At 33.7% G+C, this 22602-nt stretch overlaps 1 protein-coding gene across 5 annotated transcripts in view; it reads left to right on the forward strand.

Annotated features, from left to right (window-relative positions):
* CNTLN (centlein) overlaps nt 1-22602 on the forward strand; it is a 357018-nt gene that overhangs the window by 161457 nt on the left and 172959 nt on the right. For all 5 annotated transcript variants that reach the window (XM_070375943.1, XM_070375940.1, XM_070375942.1 and 2 more), the window contains one exon: nt 7548-7742. In XM_070375943.1, the coding sequence (XP_070232044.1) occupies nt 7548-7742 (195 nt within the window). The remainder of the gene's footprint in view (nt 1-7547; nt 7743-22602) is intronic.

Genomic DNA, 22602 nt, shown 5'->3' on the forward strand with positions numbered 1-22602 from the left:
CAGTTCATTTTGTTTCCTTCCCCAGGGGTAATCATCTAAATAGTCATTCCAGACCTTTTCCATGTATTATATACTGTGTATCTGTGTGCCTATACACATAGCACCAATCAAACTACTTGATATTTTAAATATTAATTTGCTGTTTTACTGTCCTTAAACTTGTTTTCAAATTATATGCTTTGGGTCTATTTCCATGATGGTATGTATAGCGCTTGCTCTCCTCCTTGTCCTCTCCATGCTCCAGTAGGTGCATGTAAAGTACAGTGTGGATTTACCAGCATTTAACTTGATGATTACCAAGGTCTCCGTCTTCAAGTTTTTATTATATACATGACTACAGAAAGAGGTGTTCCCCATCTCTTTGACAGCGTCTGTTTTTCCCTACTGGATCATTTATAACTATATATATATATATAAAAATAACTATATATACACACACATACACATGCTGTTATGTTTCTGATCTGCATGGAAGAACAGAACAATTAATCAACAGCAAAAAGCTTTGTTGACCTTACTATATCCCTTTCCCTCTCTTCCTTTTGCTCCTTTTCCAGCAGTATTCCTTAAAAGAGTTATCTTATTTCAAAATTCTCTTCTTCCATTCTCTTTTGAACTTATTCCAATCAAGTTTTTGCCACTTTCACTTCACTAAAATTCCTCTTTTCAAAATCATTTGTGTCTCTCACATTGCTGAATTCAGTTGTCTTCTGGCAGTCTTCATCTTGCCTTACTTATCAGCCACATTGTCACAGTTTATAACTCTGTCCTTTGAAACACTTTTTTTTTCTCCTGCCTGACAACACATCACAGTTGTGTGATTTTGTTCCTTCAATGTCTAACTGTTCCTTTTCTGTTTCTTTCTGCTGCTGCTAAGTCGCTTCAGTCGTGTCCGACTCTGTGCAACCCCATAGACGGCAGCCCACCAGGCTCCCCCGTCCCTGGGATTCTCCAGGCAAGAACACTGGAGTGGGTTGCCATTTCCTTCTCCAGTGCATGAAAGTGAAAAGTGAAAGTGAAGTTGCTCAGTTGTGTTTGACTCTTCGCGACCCCATGGACTGCAGCCCACCAGGCTCCTCCATCCATGGGATTTTCCAGGCAAGAGTACTGGAGTGGGGTGCCATTGCCTTCTCCGATTTTGTTTCTAACAAAAAGCAATTAAATTCATACCCAAGGTGATTTTATCCACTCACCTAGGCTTTCAAAATCACACTGCTCTATGCTGATGACTCTTAGTTTTGATTGGCTACCCTGGATTTCTTCCATGAACTCTAGGAAAGAGTATATCTAATTGCCTGCTTAGCATCTTTTAACTTGATGCCTAATAGGCATCTCAAACTTCATATATTCAAAACTAAACTATTGTCTGTTCTGCCTTCAAAGCGTGTCTGGAATCCTACTACTTCCCCCTATTCCTGCTATGACCACTAACTTGTATTTCCTGAATGATTGTAATAGTTGTCTACTTTGTTTCTTTGCTCCTGACCTTACACACTTTGAGTTCATTCTCAACATAGATGCCAGAATGTCCTTGCTGAAACTTGGTTAGTCACATCAAGTCAATCCTCTCTTAAACTCTATCTATTGGTTTCCTGTCTGATTGAAAGTAAAATCTGAGTTCTTACTACATACACCCTGTGAGATGCTAGATGATCTGGCTCTGCGTTAATCTCTGTGATCTCCTTTTTACTTTCTCTTCTTAGACTCTCCACTTTGACCATGTTTAACTTTGTTTTTTCACCTGAACATACCAGGTATTCTTCACCTTCAAGGTCTTTGTATGTGGTTCCATTGCCTGAAATCTCTTTCCCAGTTATCTGCATAGATGACCTGTTTACTGTCTTTATTCTTAACCTCTCATAGCTTAAATCTGTTTGATAACAGACATTAAATAGGAAGTATAATAATGATACATGTTCTAATAGTAGTAGGAAGAATGGGAACATACCTGGGGTAGGTTATTAGTTTAGGGATAGAAAAGGACTCTCCTTGATGAAGTGATATCAATGATGTTTATTCTGAGAAGATAAGACATCAATGAGATAGATTTCTTATAACTCTTCTATGTGAACTATGGCCAAAGCCATAAATTTCCTAGTGAGTCAGTGTTTTTAAATTTGGAGAGGTAGAGCTTCTGTACTCCTATTGGAATATATATTATAATCTGAACTTTGATCTGACTTTTGAAACCACATATACCTTCCCCCCAGGATTATGATTGTCCTTTCCAAGAATCATTATCTATAATAATGGGAGATGTGATGGAAATATGTTTTGTTTATGAATAGCATGGAGGCAAATATATTATTTAAGCTGAGGTATGAACGTAAGTCACCTCCAGCAACAATATATTAATAATGGTGAACATTTATTGAGCTTACTGTGTATCAGCCACTGGGAAAAGGGCTTTTGCCTCACTTTTTAAGCCCCACACCCACCCTGTGTGGTATATTAATATAGGTATCCTTTTTTAAAAAAAATAGATCTAGTAACTGAGTCTTGGAGTATTGTCTAAAGTCAAACAGCTACCAGTAGCAGAACTCAAATCTAGCTAAGTTCGAGTCCAGAACTCACAATATTAAACTGTATTATAAAGCCTATAAAATATTCAGTTATACATAGAATAATGTGGTTTTGTCCTTAATGGGTCTGTAATAGATTTTTTAAGCTTGCATTATTCATTCTACTCAAAATTCTTTCAGTGATTAATATCTTTTAATGTTGGAGAATTTGTCTTGATATCTAAGTTAAATGTTATTCAAAAAAATTCCATTGCATTCTTTTTAATGAAAGGGGAGCCTAGCCTATTACCATCCTCTGTAAAAAGAGCCCTTACCAGTATTCTTTAGTTAGTGTTTCTCCTGAGTGTACAAGTTTGATTTTCTCTATTTTGCTACAGCATTGCAGCTTTAAACTTTTTGACCTGCAGATTTTTTTTTATTAGACTTGGTCCCCCCACCCTTAAAATATTTCAGCTATGGAGTTAAGGATTTATAAATTTGGGAATGATCACATTATTTTATTTATCATCAATAAACATTATGCTACTTTTCAGACTTCCAGTGTTCATTTACATCAAACTTACATTCTAATCCTAGAACATTTTACTTAATACTTGTCTTTATTTCTTTTCCACATGTAGTTTTCTAGATTTTTTTCAATAAATTTGAGTAATCAAGTAGTCCATACAACAATGAAAGGAAATTGTTTACTTACAAATTAAGATTTGTAATATGTTTTCACATAAATTAATTGGACCTAGCTGTAAGTCTCAGGTGAGTTGAATTCAAAAAAACCCTGCATTAATAGTTTATCTCCAGTTTCTCCTAAGTTTACTTCTCTAAGAGTTATGTTTTCTTAAATTTCTGTTTCTAATGGAGCTTCGCTGTTTCTTCTGTTCTCTTAATTCTCCTTTCTGTCTTTTTTCCCTCTCATTTCCCTTCCTTTTTTCTCACTTATTAAGGTGATTTATATCATAGTATTTATTTTATTATCTGAGAAAAACACTTGCCTTCAGTGATAGGATAAATGGAATGAGGAAGGGAGACAAAAGTTAGAAGAGCAAAGAAAAAATTTTTGAGCCCAGGAAAGAGGTTTTTCACGAGGTCTCCATAACAAATCATTAGTCTCATACATAGATTTACCTAACATGTAATGTGGGGGCTTCTCTAGAAGAGAACACCCATCAAGAGGAATAAAAATAAGCTAGTATGTTTTCTTCCTTTGAGCATGCTGTAACCATTTATATAAGTTTTAATAGTTTTCCTGCCTTTGCATGTCATATATATATATATATGTGTGTGTGTGTGTGTATGGTTTAAATATAGATGAAAATTGTATCAGCATTTTCATCTTCTTGATAATCTAACACGTTTGGAGGTACTAAGTATGTATTTTATCAGTTTTTATTCTATTTAATGATAATTACATGACATGAGTAATGAGCTAATATCAGTCTAGGAAAATAAAGAGTTAGGTTATATACACTTTTAGATTAAACTGCATGTTAAATCAGTCTTCTCTTTTCATTTTGTGCTATAAACAGATATAGTTTTCACTTGTAAAATTTACTGTCTCAGTCAGAATAGCAAATAGTATACTTATGTGGAAACTATTCTTCTTGAAATTTGATCATTGGGTCCCAAAGCTTTTACATTTCCAAAATTTTTAAGGTAAATAATGTATCATCTTGTTCCTCAACACTAATAAAAATATGAGAGGATGAGTACTTCAGTCTAAGCCCCTGAAAATTAAAGGGCTTGGTGTGTGGGGTGCTATCTCTGGAGGTAACTTGCTTTATGTCCTCTAGTGAGCCTGTTAATGTTTTTTCACTTTAATTTCTTCAACAAAAAAGAATGTGAAGAACAGTAAGTGTAGTAAATTGTTATGTATTATAATGATTGATACTTCTAAAGTACATATGGGAATCTATGATTAAATATTTATAGGCCAGAATCTTCCCAAAGATTCTGATCTATTCCAGCTTTTTGGACTATTAGAGGAAAGTGCCTCTCTGGAAACTTCTGAAAATGATTGTGATTGCTAATAGAGAAAAAGGATGCCTATCAGGATTCCAAAACCTATGCAGATGAATGCATTTTTTGTGTTAGCTAATTTAATCACTTGAGAACAGTTTTTTTACTCACTCTGCTGTTATTAATGGGTTGAGAGTAAGATGGTGTCTAACAACGGGACCAAAACATCCTAAACCTCTGCCTTTTTGTAGGATCTCCTAGAGAAACAAACATTCTGTCATCCTGAGGCTTTGTCACCAAAAACACGTTAGAAATAAAAATAGACAGTCTCCTTGAAGGCTTTTCTGGCCACGTTTACTGGTGGACTGGAGACGAGAATTAAAAATGGCTCTTTACTCAAAGTCCAGAGTTGAGTCATCTTTTTGCTATTAAACAAGTGAAGTGCCATCAAGAAAAGGGCAAGTAGGAGATGTGTATTTTGAGCAAGAATTAGAGAATAATAGTTTGTCCCAATTCCTGGAGTAAGGCTGGTCTAAATAATCTGTTTCAGGTTCTTAAAAGGTTTTGTTTATTTATTTATTTTTTCACCTGCTGCTTGGAAGGATGGATATTTTCAGAGAATGTAGAGCATGCCTTTGTGTCTAGAGTAACCCACCCAGTCATTTGAGATCAAGCCAGGGCAGCTTCTGAATAGGAAGTACAACTGTGTAAATTTAATGGCTGAGAGAGCCAAATAGCAAACACAAGAGGAGCACTGTTAGTCTTCAATTTTGTGGAAGCAAAAAAGGAGAGAAGAGACAAGAGACATGAAGATAGAGCTTTTTCCCGTGAAGGAATAGGCCTAGGAGCCTTACATCTGTGAAGGAAGGTCCTAAGTCATAACACGCAAGAGAAGAGTACGCCACGTTTACAAATGGCAAGTAAATTGGTCCTCCTTCCTGATGACACTCTATCATTATACCTGCACCTTGGGCAATGGGATGGAAACTGTTGCCAGTCCTAACTGATGTTCCAGAGGTTCTTAAATTTTTGAAATCTGTAGATTCTTATTAGAATTTTACTGAGGTATAATTTGAAAATTGTATGTTTTAAAGTAATATTATGTCCTGTTATTTTCCTCCAAAAAGTTGTGCTGATTAGGTAAAAACTGGTTAGTATTGATAAAGCATAGAAATAAGAGGGAAAGGGGTTAAATAATCTTTAACTGAATAAGTGACTCTATATGCTATTGGGCACTCATCCTAGCTTCAGTTCTTTCTGGTCAACTTAGTTCTTGTCTTTAGATTTTGCTTTTTTCTTTTCTACCCTGAACTCAATCATGGAAGCAGCAACACAGCACAGGTAGGTCACTGTAGGGCCCAATCTGATCCCTCCATCATTCCACAAAGCTGTCAGGTTCCTACTCTTTCTTCCCTTCTAGAATATCCGATGGTATCAGCTGTGGAAAGGACATTGGACATATTCCCTGGTATAAAGGTAATTGGAAGAGAAAAAGCACAAATTTTTATTCTGCAATACTTTATAAATCATGAAGACAATGCTTTCTTTATAAAAATTATTTTAGACTGACTTTTAATGTGAAATGGGTTAAAGTATTTATATTAATATAGAGGTATAATCTTTACAGAAAATAAAAAGTATATTGAACTAATTGTATATCAGAGGAGTGATTTGGAGGGTCTTATTTTTATGACAAAGTATGTATCTGAAGAGAAGCATTTAAAAAAAGATTTCACAATCTTTTCTTTTAAACTTAAAAAAGTAAACTATTGCATACAAACAATATTCTGCAAACTTTTCTGTAGTTGTTTCTTCACATGAAGCAGGGTCAACTAGTCTAAGATTCTCCCTGTCTTCAACTGGATAAGCAAACCTAGAAACCTATTGTATTAACCTAATTGTATTAACATAATTAATACAATTGTATTAACTGTAATACAGATTGTTAATACAATATGTAACCTATTGTATTAACATAATTTTGAAATTCTGTCTTTGGGGATTTTCCTTTTGTTATAACCTCACTGACTCACTATTAGCCCTATTTTTTTTATTATAAAGCAGATATAATTCTTGGGTCACATTCCTAGGGTCATCAGCAAATATGTATATATATACACACACACAGATTTTGAAAAAATCAGAATCAGCTACTACAAATTGAATTATATATCATTAAATCACAATCATAAGTTAGGATTTTCATCACCAAGTAAGTTCGTTTGTATTGGAGGAATACCATTGTTTACCATGTATGACTTCTATGCCACCACATATATACCTTATACTGTCTCACAGTCTTGATAAACCCTCAATATAAATTTGTTTAATTCATGTTGCCTTGAATTAAAAATTTTTAAATTATCTGTCATCACTTTGGAACACTAATTCTATTTTTATCACTCTGATCAAGGTCTTCAGTGATTTCCTCTTTTCTACAGAAACAAATCCATCTTCCTTAATCTGGCATTCAAGAGTCTTTGCATTCCAGCTACAATCTCGTTGGCTGGCTTTGTCTCCTACTATTCCTTCTGCTGCTCCTCCTCTACTTTAGCAGTAGATGCTAGTTTTACTAAATGGGAATATATCAGTCAACTTTAATGAACTCTCAATAAAAGTTTATTTTTTTTCTTTCAAATGTATATTTTGAGTCCAGTTAGGCTAATATAGCTTACGTTTCCTGTTTCTTCCTACCACTGTACATAATTTTTTTTTTTTAGCATTTATTCTATCTTTAGAATGACTTTTTTGTTTTCATTCAGTTTCTGTAATATCATTATGGCTCAGTTCAATTCCATTCTTTTTCATGAAGATTAATATAGCTAGCTGAAAATGTTTATATGCCTATATTACAACTGGCTACATACTGTCTTTTTAACATCAATTGAAGTTTTATATTGGCATGTGGTTATATCATTTGGTTTCCCATTTGTTTATATATTGCTTTTCCTCTTGGACTATTAAGATAACTTGAGGGCAAGGAGTATGTCATATATAGACATATGTTGTTTGTATGTATATATAGATGTATTTATGGATCATTTATAAATTTGGATATATTTTTTAAAACAGCTTTACAATGAATTACATATTTGTTTTGAAACCACAAAATCAAGTGAAGCTATGCTCCGACAAAGTGTTGTTACTCTTCAGGATCAGCTATTTCAAAAAGAGCAAGAAAATGCTAAATTAAAAGAAAGGCTTCAGCAATCACAAGAAACACTCTATCCTTTACCTGGAGAATGTGATTCAGACCGCTCAGAACAGGTGAGAGGCATTTTCTAAAAATGTTTCTCTGTATAATATCATATTAAAGTATTTACTATAATTGACTGAAACACAAAAGTTAAATTTGCATGTATTAGAATATATGTGGCAGATTTGCATTGTGCTTTTATTGTACTCTGTAGAAATGAATATTTTATATGGTGTGGATTTGTGTAGAAATACAGGGGGTATCTGGTAGAGTTATTGGGTTGAAACATTTGGCTGATATATGATAATGAAAAGGAAATTAATAGGTCATGCCCATTGTGAGACTTTTTATTGAATGAGGTAATGGAATGAAAATCTGGAAGTCTCATAAAAGTACTTGCCTTAATTCCTGGTGTGTGGTGAGTGAGTGAGTACTGTGAAAGTCGCTCAGTCTTGTCCAACTCTTTGCAACCCCGTAGACTATACAGTCCATGGAATTCTCCAGGCCAGAATACTGGACTGGGTAGCCTTTCCCTTCTCCAGAGGATCTCTCCAACAAATTAATACCATTTAGTCTCAAGTCTGTCAGTGCCTTGATATATGATTTTGGGCAGATCAGTTGACTTTTCTACCTATTTCCTGTTCAATTAAGTGAGGTAGTACAAATGTACAGATAAATAAGCAGGTTTAGGATTCAAATAAACCTGGGATCAAATTGTAGCTCTGCCTATGAGCTTTGTGAACCTGAACTCATTTCTTAACCCTTTTAGCCAAAGTTTCTTTGCGGATAAAATATTGATATTAATGCTTTGTCATAGAGTTTTGTGAGGATTAATGAGATAATGCATGTCAAACGCAGAGCTTGTCATATAGAAAAGAGGTACCTCTTTCAGATAATTTTCAAGGTAACTTTCAGCTCTAAATACGTATTATTAAAAAATCTTACTCCTGTTACTTTATTTAATACACTCAGCATTTCTTTTAATTTTAGAATTTAAAGAAATGAAATTAACACAATTATATAATTGGAAACTTTAAAGTTTACTGGTGATCCTTTAATAATAGTTTTTCAACCCAGCATATTTTGTCTTGCTAACAAGCATTTTAAAAATTTGTATTGTATTATATTGTATTTTTTGGACATCAAGTGCACAAAACTGGATTAGTCATAAAATTTATATCATGACACAATATTATGTTACATGTATATTTATTTTGTCACTTTTTTAATTACCCTTGGTCCCACCAACTAATCCAAGGGTAGGAAATTACTGATAGCTTATATCTACTTGTATCCTTCACCCTTTACTGGTACTCTGATTCTCTCACCAGAGGTAACTACTGAACTATTTATCATTTTGATTATTTTTTATAAAGTTTTATTCCATAAAATTTTATGAGGAAGTAGAATATAGCTGTTTTGCCATTTATAAAAATGTATTAAATTATGCTGTTTCCTGGGTTTTGGCAATTTTCACTTATCACTGTATTAAGATTCATCTATGATGTTTAGTATAACTGTTCATTTATTTTTTACTGCTATAAAATACTCTGTGATTATATCATAACTACTTAGCCATTCATTTGCAGATGAGTATTAGGGTTATTTCCAGTTTTTTGCTCTTATGAATAATGCTACAATTGACATTTTTGTACGTGATTCTTAGCATACACATGCAGCATTTTTGTGAAATAAATATCTCAGGATAGAAATTCTAGGTTTAGGGTATGAATATGTTACTTTCACAAAATGCTGGTCACTTATTTTTCAAAGTGTTTTTCATTTTACTTATACCAATAATGTATTTGGTTGATTTTCATCCTCACCACTTGGAATTGTCAGACTTAGTTTGTTGACAGCTGCTGAATTAGTATAAAACAATATTATTTTTAGCATCATGTCTTTATCACTGATAAAGCATATTTTTGTGATTACTAGCCAAGTGAGTGCCCTCTTCTGCAAAGTGTCTGTTTCTGTCTTTTATCCATTCTTCTATTGGCTTTTTTTTTTTTTTTTTACTGATTTTTAAATATTCTTTAAATGTTTTTGATATTAATCTCTCGTAGGTTAAATATGTGGCAACTATCTTCTCTTAGTGTGTACCTTGTCTTTTCATTTTCTTTAACATGTCATACGTGACCAGAACTTCTTAATTTTAATTTAGGAAAAGTATTATTTTATCATTAGTACTCATTTAAGAAATCCTTTCCTACTGCAAATACAGAAATATTTGTATCTCTGTTTTCTTCAAAAAGTTTTAAAGCTTTGCTTATATCATTTATATTTACAAATCATTTGGAATTGCGTTTCATATATAGTTTAAGGTAAGGATACATTTTATTTATTTATTTTTCCCCAAGTAATAGTCAGTGGATCAACCCACTGGATGATCCCTCTTTTTCCTGTGTAGTGTTGAGCTACCTCTCGTATATCCTATATTTTATTCAATTTCATTGAATATTTTATTTTATTTTATTTAGACTTTCTTTCTAGACTGTTTTCTCTGTATTCTTAGACAGTGTTACATCATCTTAATTAGCATAGCTTCATAGTAAGTCTTTATATTTGATATATCTACTTTCTTACTATTCTTTAAAGTGTCTTGGCCATGTTGGCACTTAGCACTTAAATATATCTTTAAGAATAATTTATAGTTTCATGAAAACACTGTTGAGATTTTTTGTAAACAGTTTTACTGAAGGGTAACATACAAACAGTAAAGTACAAACCTTAAGTGTATAACTCAATGACATTTCACAAATGGAACACATCGATATAATACTATTCAGATAAAGAAATAGAATATTACCAATATTCAATAAACCTCCATAATTTTCGCAATAAGTAGCAACCCCTACAACATAACCACTGTTTTTACTGCTATCATCATTGATTAGTTTTGCTTATTTTTGAAACTTAATAGTATTTCACCTTTAAACACTGTATATGCTGTGGGTTTTTGTAAATATCCTGTATCACATTAGGAAGTTCCTGTCTTTCATAGTTTGATGGAAGCTTTTCATGAACAGGTATTGATTGTGTAGAGTGCATCTTTTTTTTTTAATTAATTTATTTTTTATTGAAGGATAATTGCTTTACATAATTTTGCTGTTCTCTGTCAAACCTCAACATGAATCAGCCATAGGTATACATATATCCCCTCCCTTTTGAAACTCCCTCTCATGTCCCTCCCCATCCCACCCCTCTAGGTTGATACAGAGCCCCCTTTTGAGTTTCCTGAGCCATACAGTAAATTCCCGTTGGCTGTGTATTTTACATATGGTAATGTAAGTTTCCATGTTACTCTTTCCATACATCTCACCCTCCCCTCCCCTCTCTCTGTGTCCATAAGTCTATTCTGTATGTCTGTTTCTCCATTGTTGCCCTATAAATAAATTCATCAGTACCATTTTTTTAGATTCCATATATATGTGTTAGAATACAGTATTTATCTTTCTCTCTCTGACTCACTTTACTCTGTATAATAGGTTCTAGGTTCATCCACCTCATTAGAACTGACTCAAATGCATTCCTTTTTATGGCTGAGTAATATTCCATTGTGTGTATCAACTTCTTTATCCATTCATCTGTTGATGGACATCTAGGTTGCTTCCATGTTCTCCTGCTGCTGCTGCTAAGTTGCTTCAGTAGTGTCCGACTCTGTACGACTCCATAGACGGCAGCCCACCAGGCTCCCTCGTCCCTGGGATTTTCCAGGCAAGAACACTGGAGTGGGTTGCCATTTCCTTCTCCAGTGCGTGAAAGTGAAAAGTGAAAGTGAAGTCACTCAGTCGTGTCCGACTCTTAGCGAACCCATGGACTGTAGCCCACTAGGCTCCTCCATCCATGGGATTTTCCAGGCAAGAGTACTGGAGTTGTAAATAGTGCTGCAGTGAACAATGGGATACATGTGTTACAGTGCATCTTTTACAGTGATGCAAAGGCTTTTCTTACGTATTCTGTTAGGTGGTTTATTACATTTATTGCTTTTCAATTATTAACTCAGTTTTGTACTTTTGAAATAAACCCAACTTCATTTTAATATTTTTTTATTTTCATATTGCTGGATTCAATTTGATAATATTTTTGTCAGGATTCTTGCATCTGTATTTATGAGGGATATTGGGCTTTTCCTTTCTTGAATGTTTCATGTTAGATTTTGATATTAAGTTGATGTTGGTGTCCTAACTTGAATTACAAAATGTTCTCTTTTTCACTTTACTAGAAGAGTTTGTATAAGACTATTTCTTTCTTATTAAATACTGAATGCTTTCCTTCTTAGATAAGGAACAAGTCAATTATATTCAACATTACACTGGAGATTCTAACTAGTACAATAAGGCAAGAAACAAATAAAATCATACTAATTAGAAATAAGGAAGTAAAACTCTTTTTATTCACAGAACCTGAGCATCCGTATAGAAAGCCTACTGAGTCTATGATGAAGCTCCTAGAAATAGTAAGTAAATTTAGCGGTGTTGCAAGATATAACATCAATTTACAAAACTCAATTATATATCTAATGAATATTAGAGACAAATAATTAGAAATTGAAATTTAAGAGGACCATTTATAATAACATCAAAGCCTGTGTAATAATTAAGAATGAATTTGACAAAATGTGCCCCAGACTTGTACAGTGAAAAGTACAAAACATACCAGAGTGAAATTATAAGACATATATAAGTGGACAGCTATCAGTTCTCCCCCAATTGATCTATTATGTAATCACAATAAAAATTCCAGGAGGCTGTATTTTCTAGATAAGTTCAAGCCAAGACTAGAATTTATAAGGAAATGCAAGGGAACTAAAAGAACAAAATCAAGTATAATAGAAAATAAAGTTGGACTTACACTACCCAATTTTGAGACATATTTATCAAGCTAAAAAATCAAGATGGTGGGTGTGGTGTTCACATGAAGACTGACAAATAATTGATAAAACAGAATAGAGTCCAGAAAAATACCCACTAGTATATGTCTCTTTACCTCATGAAATGTAGTGTAAGTCACTTTGTTCTTTTTAAAGAATTCTCTGTATAACCTTGCTCTTAGTATTAGCTTGTCAGTTTTACAAATAAATATTCAGTTAGAAATGTTTCTAGTTTCCCTTGCGATTTTCTTTTTGCCCCTTTAGTTATTAGGAGATATGTTTTTTACTTTTGAAATAAAGTGTTTTTCTCCTTGTATATCTTATTTTTATTCACTTCAAATATACTTCTATTATGGTCAGAGATAGTACTCTATAGTATTAGTGTATTTGGAAATTTATTGAGACTTGTTGTATGTCCCAGCATATAGTTTTGATGAACTTACTGTTGATATCTGAAAATAATATGTGATTTGCATATTGGCTTGAGTTTCCCTTAAATATCAGTATTAATTATGTCATTGTGGTTGGTAGTGTTCAGATCTTATGTATTTAGTGATTTTTATCCTTAGGTTTAAATCAGCTTTTCTGTCAGTTGCTGAGAGAAAATCTTACAGTATGATTGTTTTTCTCTTTAATTTTGTCAACATTTGCTTCATGTATTTTGAAGCTGTTTTACTAGGGGCATACGTATTTATAATTGTCATGTCTTTATAATTAATTGAGCCCTTTGCTGTTGTAAAATGTTACTTTTAACTATAATAATACTCTTGATTTGAAATCAAATTTTATGATGTTAATTTAATCAGTCTTTTTAATGGTTACATTTTCCTTGGTAGTATACCTTTTCCTATGGACAGAGGAGCTTGGTGGACTGCATGCAGTCCATGAGGTTGCAAAGAGTCAGACATCACTGAGCCACTTCACTTACACTTTATACCTTTTCCCATTCTGTAAATTTCCATCCATAGGTGTCTTAGTATTTAAAGTATACATAGTTAGATACGGTTTCTATTCATTCTAGCAGTTTTCCTTTTCATCACAATGTTAATGCATTTAAATTTAATATGATTATTTATATGGTTGTGTTTAGGTGTACCATCTTAGCATTTGTATTCCATTTGTCCTGTTTTTTGGTTCCTGTGTTCCTAGTTCCTTCCTATTTTTCTGGGTTATTTGACTGTTTATATATATATATTTTAAAGTAGTTTTAAAATGTCACTTTTCTGTATTCTGGACTCCAGTGTTTCTGACAGCGTAACTGGGACACTGACAGCGTAACTGGGAATTTGTTTCCTTGTTACCAACAGTTAAATGTTATGTGTCAGTTTTGTCTGGATTTTTTCCCCTCAATATTTAACATTTGATATTAAGCATTTTTACTCTGATGTTCCCAAGTATGATTTTCATTGTGGTCATCCTTCTTGCAGTTTGATGAGCTTCTTGATTTCTGTAAATAATACTTTTTTTTTTTCTTTTTTTACTGATTTGGGGAAATTTTTGACATTATTTTGTCAAACATTTTTCTGACCTCTCTCTTTTCCTTTTGAAGATTCCCATTTTACTTACCTAAGACTTTTCAACATTACCCTGAAGACTGATGAGTCTCTCTTCAGTTTTTAAAATCTTCCAATCTGTGTTCTTTGGTTATTTTATATTAATTTTTATTCAAGTTAACTGATATTTCTGTTATCTCCAATTTTTCTATAGGTCTTTTCTGTGAATTATTCTATAAATATTGTACATTTCAGTTCTAGAATTTTCATTTGATTCATTACTGTATTATGTATGTATCTCTGAAGTTTTCCTATTTAATCTTACAAGCACATTTTTTTTTCTTTTGGTCCCTATTATAATAGTTAAAGTAGATTCTTTAAAATCATTATACTTTTAATTATATCTTTTGGGTCTTCTTGGATTTAATTACATAGTGATTTTCCTTTGCTTTAAATACAGGTCATATATTAATGTTTTGTCTGTGTCTAACAATTTTGGATTATTTAATGTATATAGTAACAGATATTTTATAGAAATTCTGCTTTCTGACATGTTACAGTACTCATAAGTTCTGAAATTCTTCCCTCCAGCTGCCTCCCTTCCTCTCTTTCTCTCAGAATTTAAATAAGTTAACCACCAAGCCCTGATTTCCTTCAGATGGAAACAGTTAAATTGCTTTTAAGTTCTTTTAATCTTATCTGGTTGCTTAGAGTCTTTGCCGTGTGTCAATACTTCAGGTATCAGTCATAGTTTTGACTTTCACCCTTCTAGAATTTCCCTTCTTTCTAGCTACAGTGGTGGACTCAAACTTTGTCCTGAACTTCTTCAAGGCAGTAAAACTTAAAGTTACTATTGGAATTTTAGCCTCCCTACATCATGTCTACTATCAGCCTCTCTTGGATAAAAATTCACAAAAATGAGGAACTTACTCAGAATATTCTGTTTTTCCAGTATCAGTTCTTGTTCAGATTCTTCCTGTATTTGATCATTCTCTGTTACCTTCAGATAGTTGTTTTTATATTTTGCTCAGAGTTGAAATAGTTTTATGCAGGAGATTAAACCTGATAGAAATCTACTCAGCTATTACTGTAAATGGAACTTCCCAGTCATTCACTTTTTAGAGTGTATTTTAACTAACTTACTTAACTTACTTCAGGGTGTATTTAATTTTTCACACAATGCAAGGAACTTAATACATTCTGACTCTTTTGTCTCACCTGTTTTGCTGTTGTTATCTTATATTTTAATCCTACATATATTCTTATTCTGTAAGACATTATTATTAAAAAAATCAGTATTCACTGAGAATTTTTATCCCTTTGGAAGCTCTTCATTCATTTCTGCAATTCTGTGTTTCCCCCTAGGATCTTTTGCCTTAAGCATTTTTTAAAAGTTACTTTTTTTTTTTAAGTGATGATCTGCTGACAGTGAGTTCCCTTGTTTTATATTTATTAGAGAATGCCTCTTGCCTTCATTTCTGACTGGTATTTTCGGGTGGTTAGAATTGCAGAATTTTTTTTTTCTTTATTTTAAAGTTGATACTCCTTGTCTTCTGGCTTCCATATTTTGAGTTGAAAAGGCAGCTCTCTCTCCTTTGAAAGTAATGTATCCATTCTCTGAATGTTGTTGTTGTTTAGTGGCTAAGTTGTGTTTGACTCTTTTGTTACCCCATGGACTATCGTCCACCAGACTCCTCTCTGTCCATGGGATTTCCCAAGCAAGAATGCTGAAGTGGGTTGCTGTTTCCTACTCCAATTCTCTGATTAACTTTTCATGTTTTCTCTATTTTTGGTTTTCAGTGGTTTTAATATGTGTGCTGGTATTTCTGATTTTTTATGCTGTCAAGTTTATATAAAGTTTTTTCTTCCTGAAAAGGGTTTTTTGAATTCTTGGAAAATTCCTGCTAAATATCTCTTCAAATATGACTTCTACATATTCTTTGTTTCTAGTTCTTGTGAGATTTCAGTTTCATATTAGACCATTCCACCATGTGCTCTGTATCTTTGATGACTCTTTAGTATCTTCAAAGGTTTTTTTTTCCCTCTTTATATCGACCTTTAACTTTCTTCAGTTCGTTCATTCTCTCCTCTGTTATGGGTAGTCTGATGTTGTATCCATCTATTAAATTCTTGAATAGAATATATATTCAATTTTTGTTGGATGAAGTGTCCTAATTGTCTGTGAGATCTATTTGACTTGCAGTGTTTTTCAAGTCTTGCATTTTCTGCTTATCTTCTGTCTAGTTGTTCTACCCTTTATTATTTGCCTATTTCTTTCTTCAGTTCTGTTCATTTTTGCTTGACACATTTTGGGGCTCTGCTTTTAAGTGCATATACATTTATAACTGGAATATCTTTTATTTAGAATATATTGGAATATTTTGTATCTTCTTAGAATATATTCTTATATTTATCATTTTTAAATGTCATCTTTATCTATAGTGACAATTTTTGTCTAAAGTCTTATTTTGTCTGATATAATTTAATTTCCTCTCCACGTTGAGATGTAAATGACATATAACATTGTATTAATTCAAAGTGTACAACATACTGATTTCCTGTCAAAATGTTTGCCACAATAAGTTTAGTTAATGTCTGTGACCTCACTCAGTTACAATTTATTTCTTTTGCTGAAAACAGTTCACCTGATACTATAACAACATTGTTAATTGGCTATACCCCAATACAAAATGTTTTTGGTGTTAAAAAAAAAAGTCTCTCTTCAGCAAGTTACAGAAATAGGATGTTGTTAACTATAGTCACCATGCTGTATGTTGTATCCTTATTACATATTTATCTTAGAATTGGAAGTTTGTACTTTTTAATCACTTCACACTTTATCCCCAGCCCCTGCCACCAGTCTCTGGCAACTGCCTATCAGTTCTCTCTTTCTGTAAGTTTTTCTTAGGTTCCATTTCTTCATAATTCAGTCAGGGAGAGTTGTATATTTCTAGGAATTTATCTGTTCCTTCTGAGTTGTCCTTTTTTTCTTTGGTGTATAAATTGTTCAGAGTCATCTCTCATGATCCTTTGTATTTCTATGGTGTCAGTTGTAACATCTTGTCTTTCACTTCTAATTTTCTTATTTGATTTCTCTTTTTTCTTGTTAAGTCTAGCAAAGTTTTATGAATTGGTTTATGCTTTTTAAGAAACAGCTCTTTGTTTCATTGATCTTCTTAGTTGTCCTTTTAATCTCTATTTCATTTGTTTCTGTTTTGATCTTTCTTTCTTCATTCTACTAACTTTGGGTTTAGGTTGTTCTTTTCTTCTATTCTTTGAGATATAAAGTTAGAATGTTCTTTAGAGCTGTTTTTTTTTTTCTTAATATAGGTGTTTATCATTATGAACTTCCTTAAGACTGCTTTTGCTGCATCCCATACATTTTGTATACTGTATTTCCTTTTGTGTTTGTCTCAAGATATTTTAAATTTTTTATTTTGATTTATTTTTTAATCATTGGCTGCTCAGTATCATTTTGTTTATAATCTCCACATATTTTTGAATTTTCCAGTTTTTTGTTTATAATTTCTTATTTTATACTATTACAATTGAAAAGGATGCTTGATATGATTTCACTCTTATAAAATTCATTAAGACTTGTTTTACGGCCTAACATAGGATCTATCCTGGGGAATTACACATGCCCTTAAGAAGAATATGCATTCTTGAATATGTATTCTTATGCTTTTGGCTGGAACCTTCTGTACATATATGTAAGATTCCTCTGGTCTAATGTATCATTTAAGTTCAATGTTTCCCTTTGACTTTTTGTCTGGATCATGTGTTCATTGTTGAAAGTAGGATATTGAATCTCATACTATTGTTCTGTTGGTATCTATTTCTCCCTTCAAATCTATCATTATTTCCTTTCCGTATTTAGGTCCTCCTATGTTGGGTGTATAAATACTAATAAGTGTTATATCTTTGTGTTGGATTGACCCCTTTATTATTGTATGATGACCTTCCTTTTCTCTTTTTCCAGGCTTTGGCTTCAAGTCTGTTTTGTCTAATATAAAGTATAGCTCCTCCTATACATTTTTGTTTCCATTTGCATGGAATTATCTTTTTCCATCCCTTCACGTTCAGTCCACGTGTATCTTTAAATCTGAAGTGAATTTGAATGTCTGTTTCCCTCCCCAAGTTAGGGAAGTTTTCAGTCATTATGTCTTAAAATAATCTTTCTTCCCTTTTCTCCGTCTTTTCTCATTCTGGGATTCCTATAGTGTGAGTTTTGTTCCACTTAGTGGTGTCTCATAAGTTCCTTAAGCTATGTTCACTCTTTCTCATTCCTTTTTTTCCTTTTTCTCCTCTGATTTCCTGTCTCTGAGTTAGCTGATCATTTCGTTTACTTCATGTAGTTGTCCATTGACCCCCTCTACTCTATTTTTCAGTTCAGTTATATTCTTTAGCTCTGATTTGTTTGGTAAGTTCTTATATTTTTGCTTTGTTGAAAATTTTCCTTTGCTTTTGCATTGTTTTCTTTGTCGAACATCTTTACAGTCATTATTTTGACATCTTTATCAGGTAAATCACTTATCTCCATTTCACTAAAGTCTGTTTCTGGGGTTTTATATTGTCCTTTTGTTTGGAACATATACCTCATTTTTTTTTTTTTTCTTGTTCTTTTCATTTTCCTTGACTCTTTATGTTAGTTTCCATGCATTTGATGAAATAGCCACTTCTTCTAGACAGAGGTGAAATCATGTAGAAGGTGAAACTTATCCTTCCACTTGACCTTAGCTCTTGATTATCTCTCAAACTTTTATGATTGTCTAAACACATTTCTTCATTCTTAGTAGCTCCCAGTAGTTGGGAGTGTGCCAAGATCTGTCAGTGTCCCATAGGGGAGAATGTCAGTCAGCACCCAGATGCACACTGATTGAAAGTCAGACTCTCAACCAGCAGCTTTTACATTATGCAAAGATACCTCTTTCAGGAAAGGACTGATAGAATGAAATTTTATTCTGCTCACTTTGTATTGAGCCCTCAAAGGACAGCCAGTTGAGAACTGTTTCTTGTTCTTACCACACACAAACAGACACATATGCAAACACATGTGAAATACAAGGACATTTTTCAAGGTGATAGATATGTTTATTAACTTGATTATGGTGATGGTATTGGGGTGAATGCCTATACCCAAACTTACTGAGAGACATATATATATATACATATATATCTCAAACGTGTAGTTTTTTCGTAAATCAGTTATACTTCAATAAATCTCAAAATAAGAGATGAAAAAAAAAAAAAACATTTCTTGTTTGCTGCAGTCCTGTTGAACCCTTGGATACAAACCTCGCTGGCCACTAGTTAAGTGATAGAGAGGTGCATTCCATGGGCAGCGGCTGCAAAGCTCGGGCACCATATGGGTCCCTAAATCTTCTTTCAAGGAGAGATACTGGTGACCTGGAATAGGGCAGAGGGAGTGTGAAGATGGCACTAATTGGCCTAGGCTGGCTACTTGTACTCATGCAGCTGGAAAAGCCCAAGATGATTGTTATTGTGCTCAAGGTTCTGATGTGGGCAAAGTGTGATTTAGGCAAGTGGTGTCTTATACTTGTGTAGCTGCAGATACCTTGGATAGCTTCAGTGTGGCTCCTGGCTTCAGCATGAGTTTAGGGCAGTGGTGCAAATGGGGTGGCTGCTATCATCAGCTAACTCAGAAACCTGTGGGACAAAGACTAATGAGATCTGAAAGGATCCATGATGAATGGTGGCCATTGGCTTCATCAGTGGTGACCTCTGCTAAGGTTGTCTGCAGAGCAGATCTCTGTGAACCACCCATCACTTTGCTGCCTATGTGTTAAAAGTAGCCCCTGCGTTTCTTTCTTGTTACTAGCTGGCTCAATGTGTCTCAGCTTTGCTGGTCTGGGTGGGTTGAAACTGAAGTTGGACTTTGGTGTAATGACCCTAGAGGCTATTGAAGCTGGTTGTTCATGTGTCTCTTCTTTTCCTGGTGAGAGGAAATTTTTCCAGCTTGGAAGTTTGTTCTTGGTGCTGAATAATGCCAACATAGGATATGGAATGATGTGGACAAAATGAACTTATCTTTCTTTTCTTGTGCAGTAATTCTGTTTTTTTTTTGTTGTTGTTGTTGTTCCACTGTGTTGTTAAAACTTACTAAATGTACCGTAGTGACATCCCAGAGCTGTTTTTGCCCATGGAGACATGTTCAATAGCTGCTCTTCATGGGGAGACAGAGAAGCTAGGTTCTCTTATGTCACCTTTTTTTACCCCTTTTTAATACATGTGTTACTTCTTTTTAATACATGTGTTTTTGTGTAACAGGTTACTCCTATTATTAACAAGATTACTTTGCTGGAGTATTAATATCAAGGGACATGACAGTATTTCAGCCATGAAGTTTATATACATAAATGTTAGCTTATGATTTATATTATATATAGCTCAGCCATATTTCTCCTAAAGTTTAAACATGTTTTTCCTTTTCCTTTGGCATAGTTTTGAATGGATTCATTCTAAGCAATGGTTAGAGTATGGACCTTATCTTTGAAATTATGATTGTTAACAGAGAAGAATGACAAATAATAACTATTCATAAGAGTGGTTTTTCAAAGAGATTTATTTAGTCCTTTTTGCAATAAATATTAATATTTTACCTATAAATTTAAATAAGTTGCATTTTAGAATTATAATGTGATGTATTTTATATGTATATGGAGTATATATGTTCCTTTAGTCTCTCATATTGGTTGATATTTCTCAGAATCTGACCTAGACTTTCCTAAATCTGCTTTGATTTAATTAAAAAGTGCAGTTTGTTGTTTTCTTAAGTTTGATCATTAGATTCATTAGTGGGATAGTTAAGACCAATATTGTTAATTATACTTGTGCATATATATATATAACATATTTATATATTTTTCATAAATATTAGGTGTTAGAATGGCATATAGTATATGGATACAGCTGTCAAATAAATGTTTTCAGGATTGGTCAGGATAGTATTTGTATTCAACTTTGAGGAAATTCAGGTTGAGACATAGAAAGGAAAAGTTCAAAATAATTTTTCTCTCCCTTATATAATTGGAGTTTGAAAGAGAGGTGGATGGATATTAGTTAGATATTGTTCAACATGTTTCTCTGAATGAGTTTTTATGTAGTTAATGAAATGACCTTAAAATATATACATTTTACAGAACTATAGAATAGTGACTCTTCCATTATTTGAAAGACTGGTGTAGATGTTTAAAAATCAGAGTTTTTGAAATGAAAGCTGATTTTTCATGTATTAAGGACATTTTCTTTAAAATTTTATTGCAAATGCAATAATCATACTATTAGCCAGAACTCTCTATTAATTGATATATCTAAACTTACTTTACAAATATTTACTGATATCCTACCGTGTTTGGGCACTGATAGTTCTCCACCAAGAAAACTTTAGGGGACAAAATAAGATATTTGCACTCATGGAGCATACATTCAGGCCAGAGAGTCACCACCATCAAACAAATAAACGTATGTTACATGGTAATAATTATTCTGAAGAAAAACAATGCAATGTGAAACACATCGTGATTGAGAGTGGTGTTGCTTTTTTATATATGATAGCATATTCAAAAGCAGAGACATTACTTTGCCAACTAAGGTCCGTCTAGTCAAGGCTATGGTTTTTCCAGTGGTCATGTGAGAGTTGGTCTGTGAAGTTGGACTGTGAAGTTGGATGTGAGAGTTGGACTGTGAAGAGGGCTAAGCACTGAAGAATTGGTGCTTTTGAACTGTGGTGTTGGAGAAGACTCTTGAGAGTCCCTTGGACTGCAAGGAGATCCAGCCAGTCCATTCTGAAGGAGATCAGCCCTGGGATTTCTATGGAAGGAATGATGCTAAAGCTGAAACTCTAATACTTTGGCCACCTCATGCGAAGAGTTGATTCACTGGAAAGGACTCTGATGCTGGGAGGGATTGGGGGCAGGAGGAGAAGGGGACTACAGAGGATGAGATGGCTGGATGGCATCACTGACTCGATGGATGTGAGTCTGAGTGAACTCCAGGAGTTGGTGATGGACAGGGAGGCCTGGCATGCTGCAATTCATGGGGTCACAAAGAGTCGGACACGACTGAGTGACTGAACTGAACTGAACTGAACTGAAGAGAAAGCTTGGAAGAAAAGTTATGACCAACCTAGATAGCATATTGAAAAGCAGAGACATTACTTTGCCTGTCTGTCTAGTCAAGGCTAGAGACATTACTTTGTCTGTCTGTCTAGTCAAGGCTATGGTTTTTCTAGTAGTCATGTATGGATGTGAGAGTTGGACTATAAAGAAAGCTGAGTGTGAAGAATAGATGCTTTTGAACTGTGGTGTTGGAGAAGACTCTTGAGAGTCCCTTGGACTGCGAGGAGATCCAACCAGTCCATCCTAAAGGAGATCAGTCCTGGGTGTTCATTGGAAGGACTGATGTTGAAGCTGAAGCTCCAATACTTTGGCCACCTGATGCGAAGAGCTGACTCATTTGAAAAGACCCTGATGCTTGGAAGGATTGAAGATGAGAGAAGAAGGGCACGACAGAGGATGAGATGGTTGGATGGCATCATCGATT

This window comes from Bos mutus, chromosome 8 (assembly GCF_027580195.1).
Source record: "Bos mutus isolate GX-2022 chromosome 8, NWIPB_WYAK_1.1, whole genome shotgun sequence".
NCBI lineage: Eukaryota > Metazoa > Chordata > Mammalia > Artiodactyla > Bovidae > Bos > Bos mutus.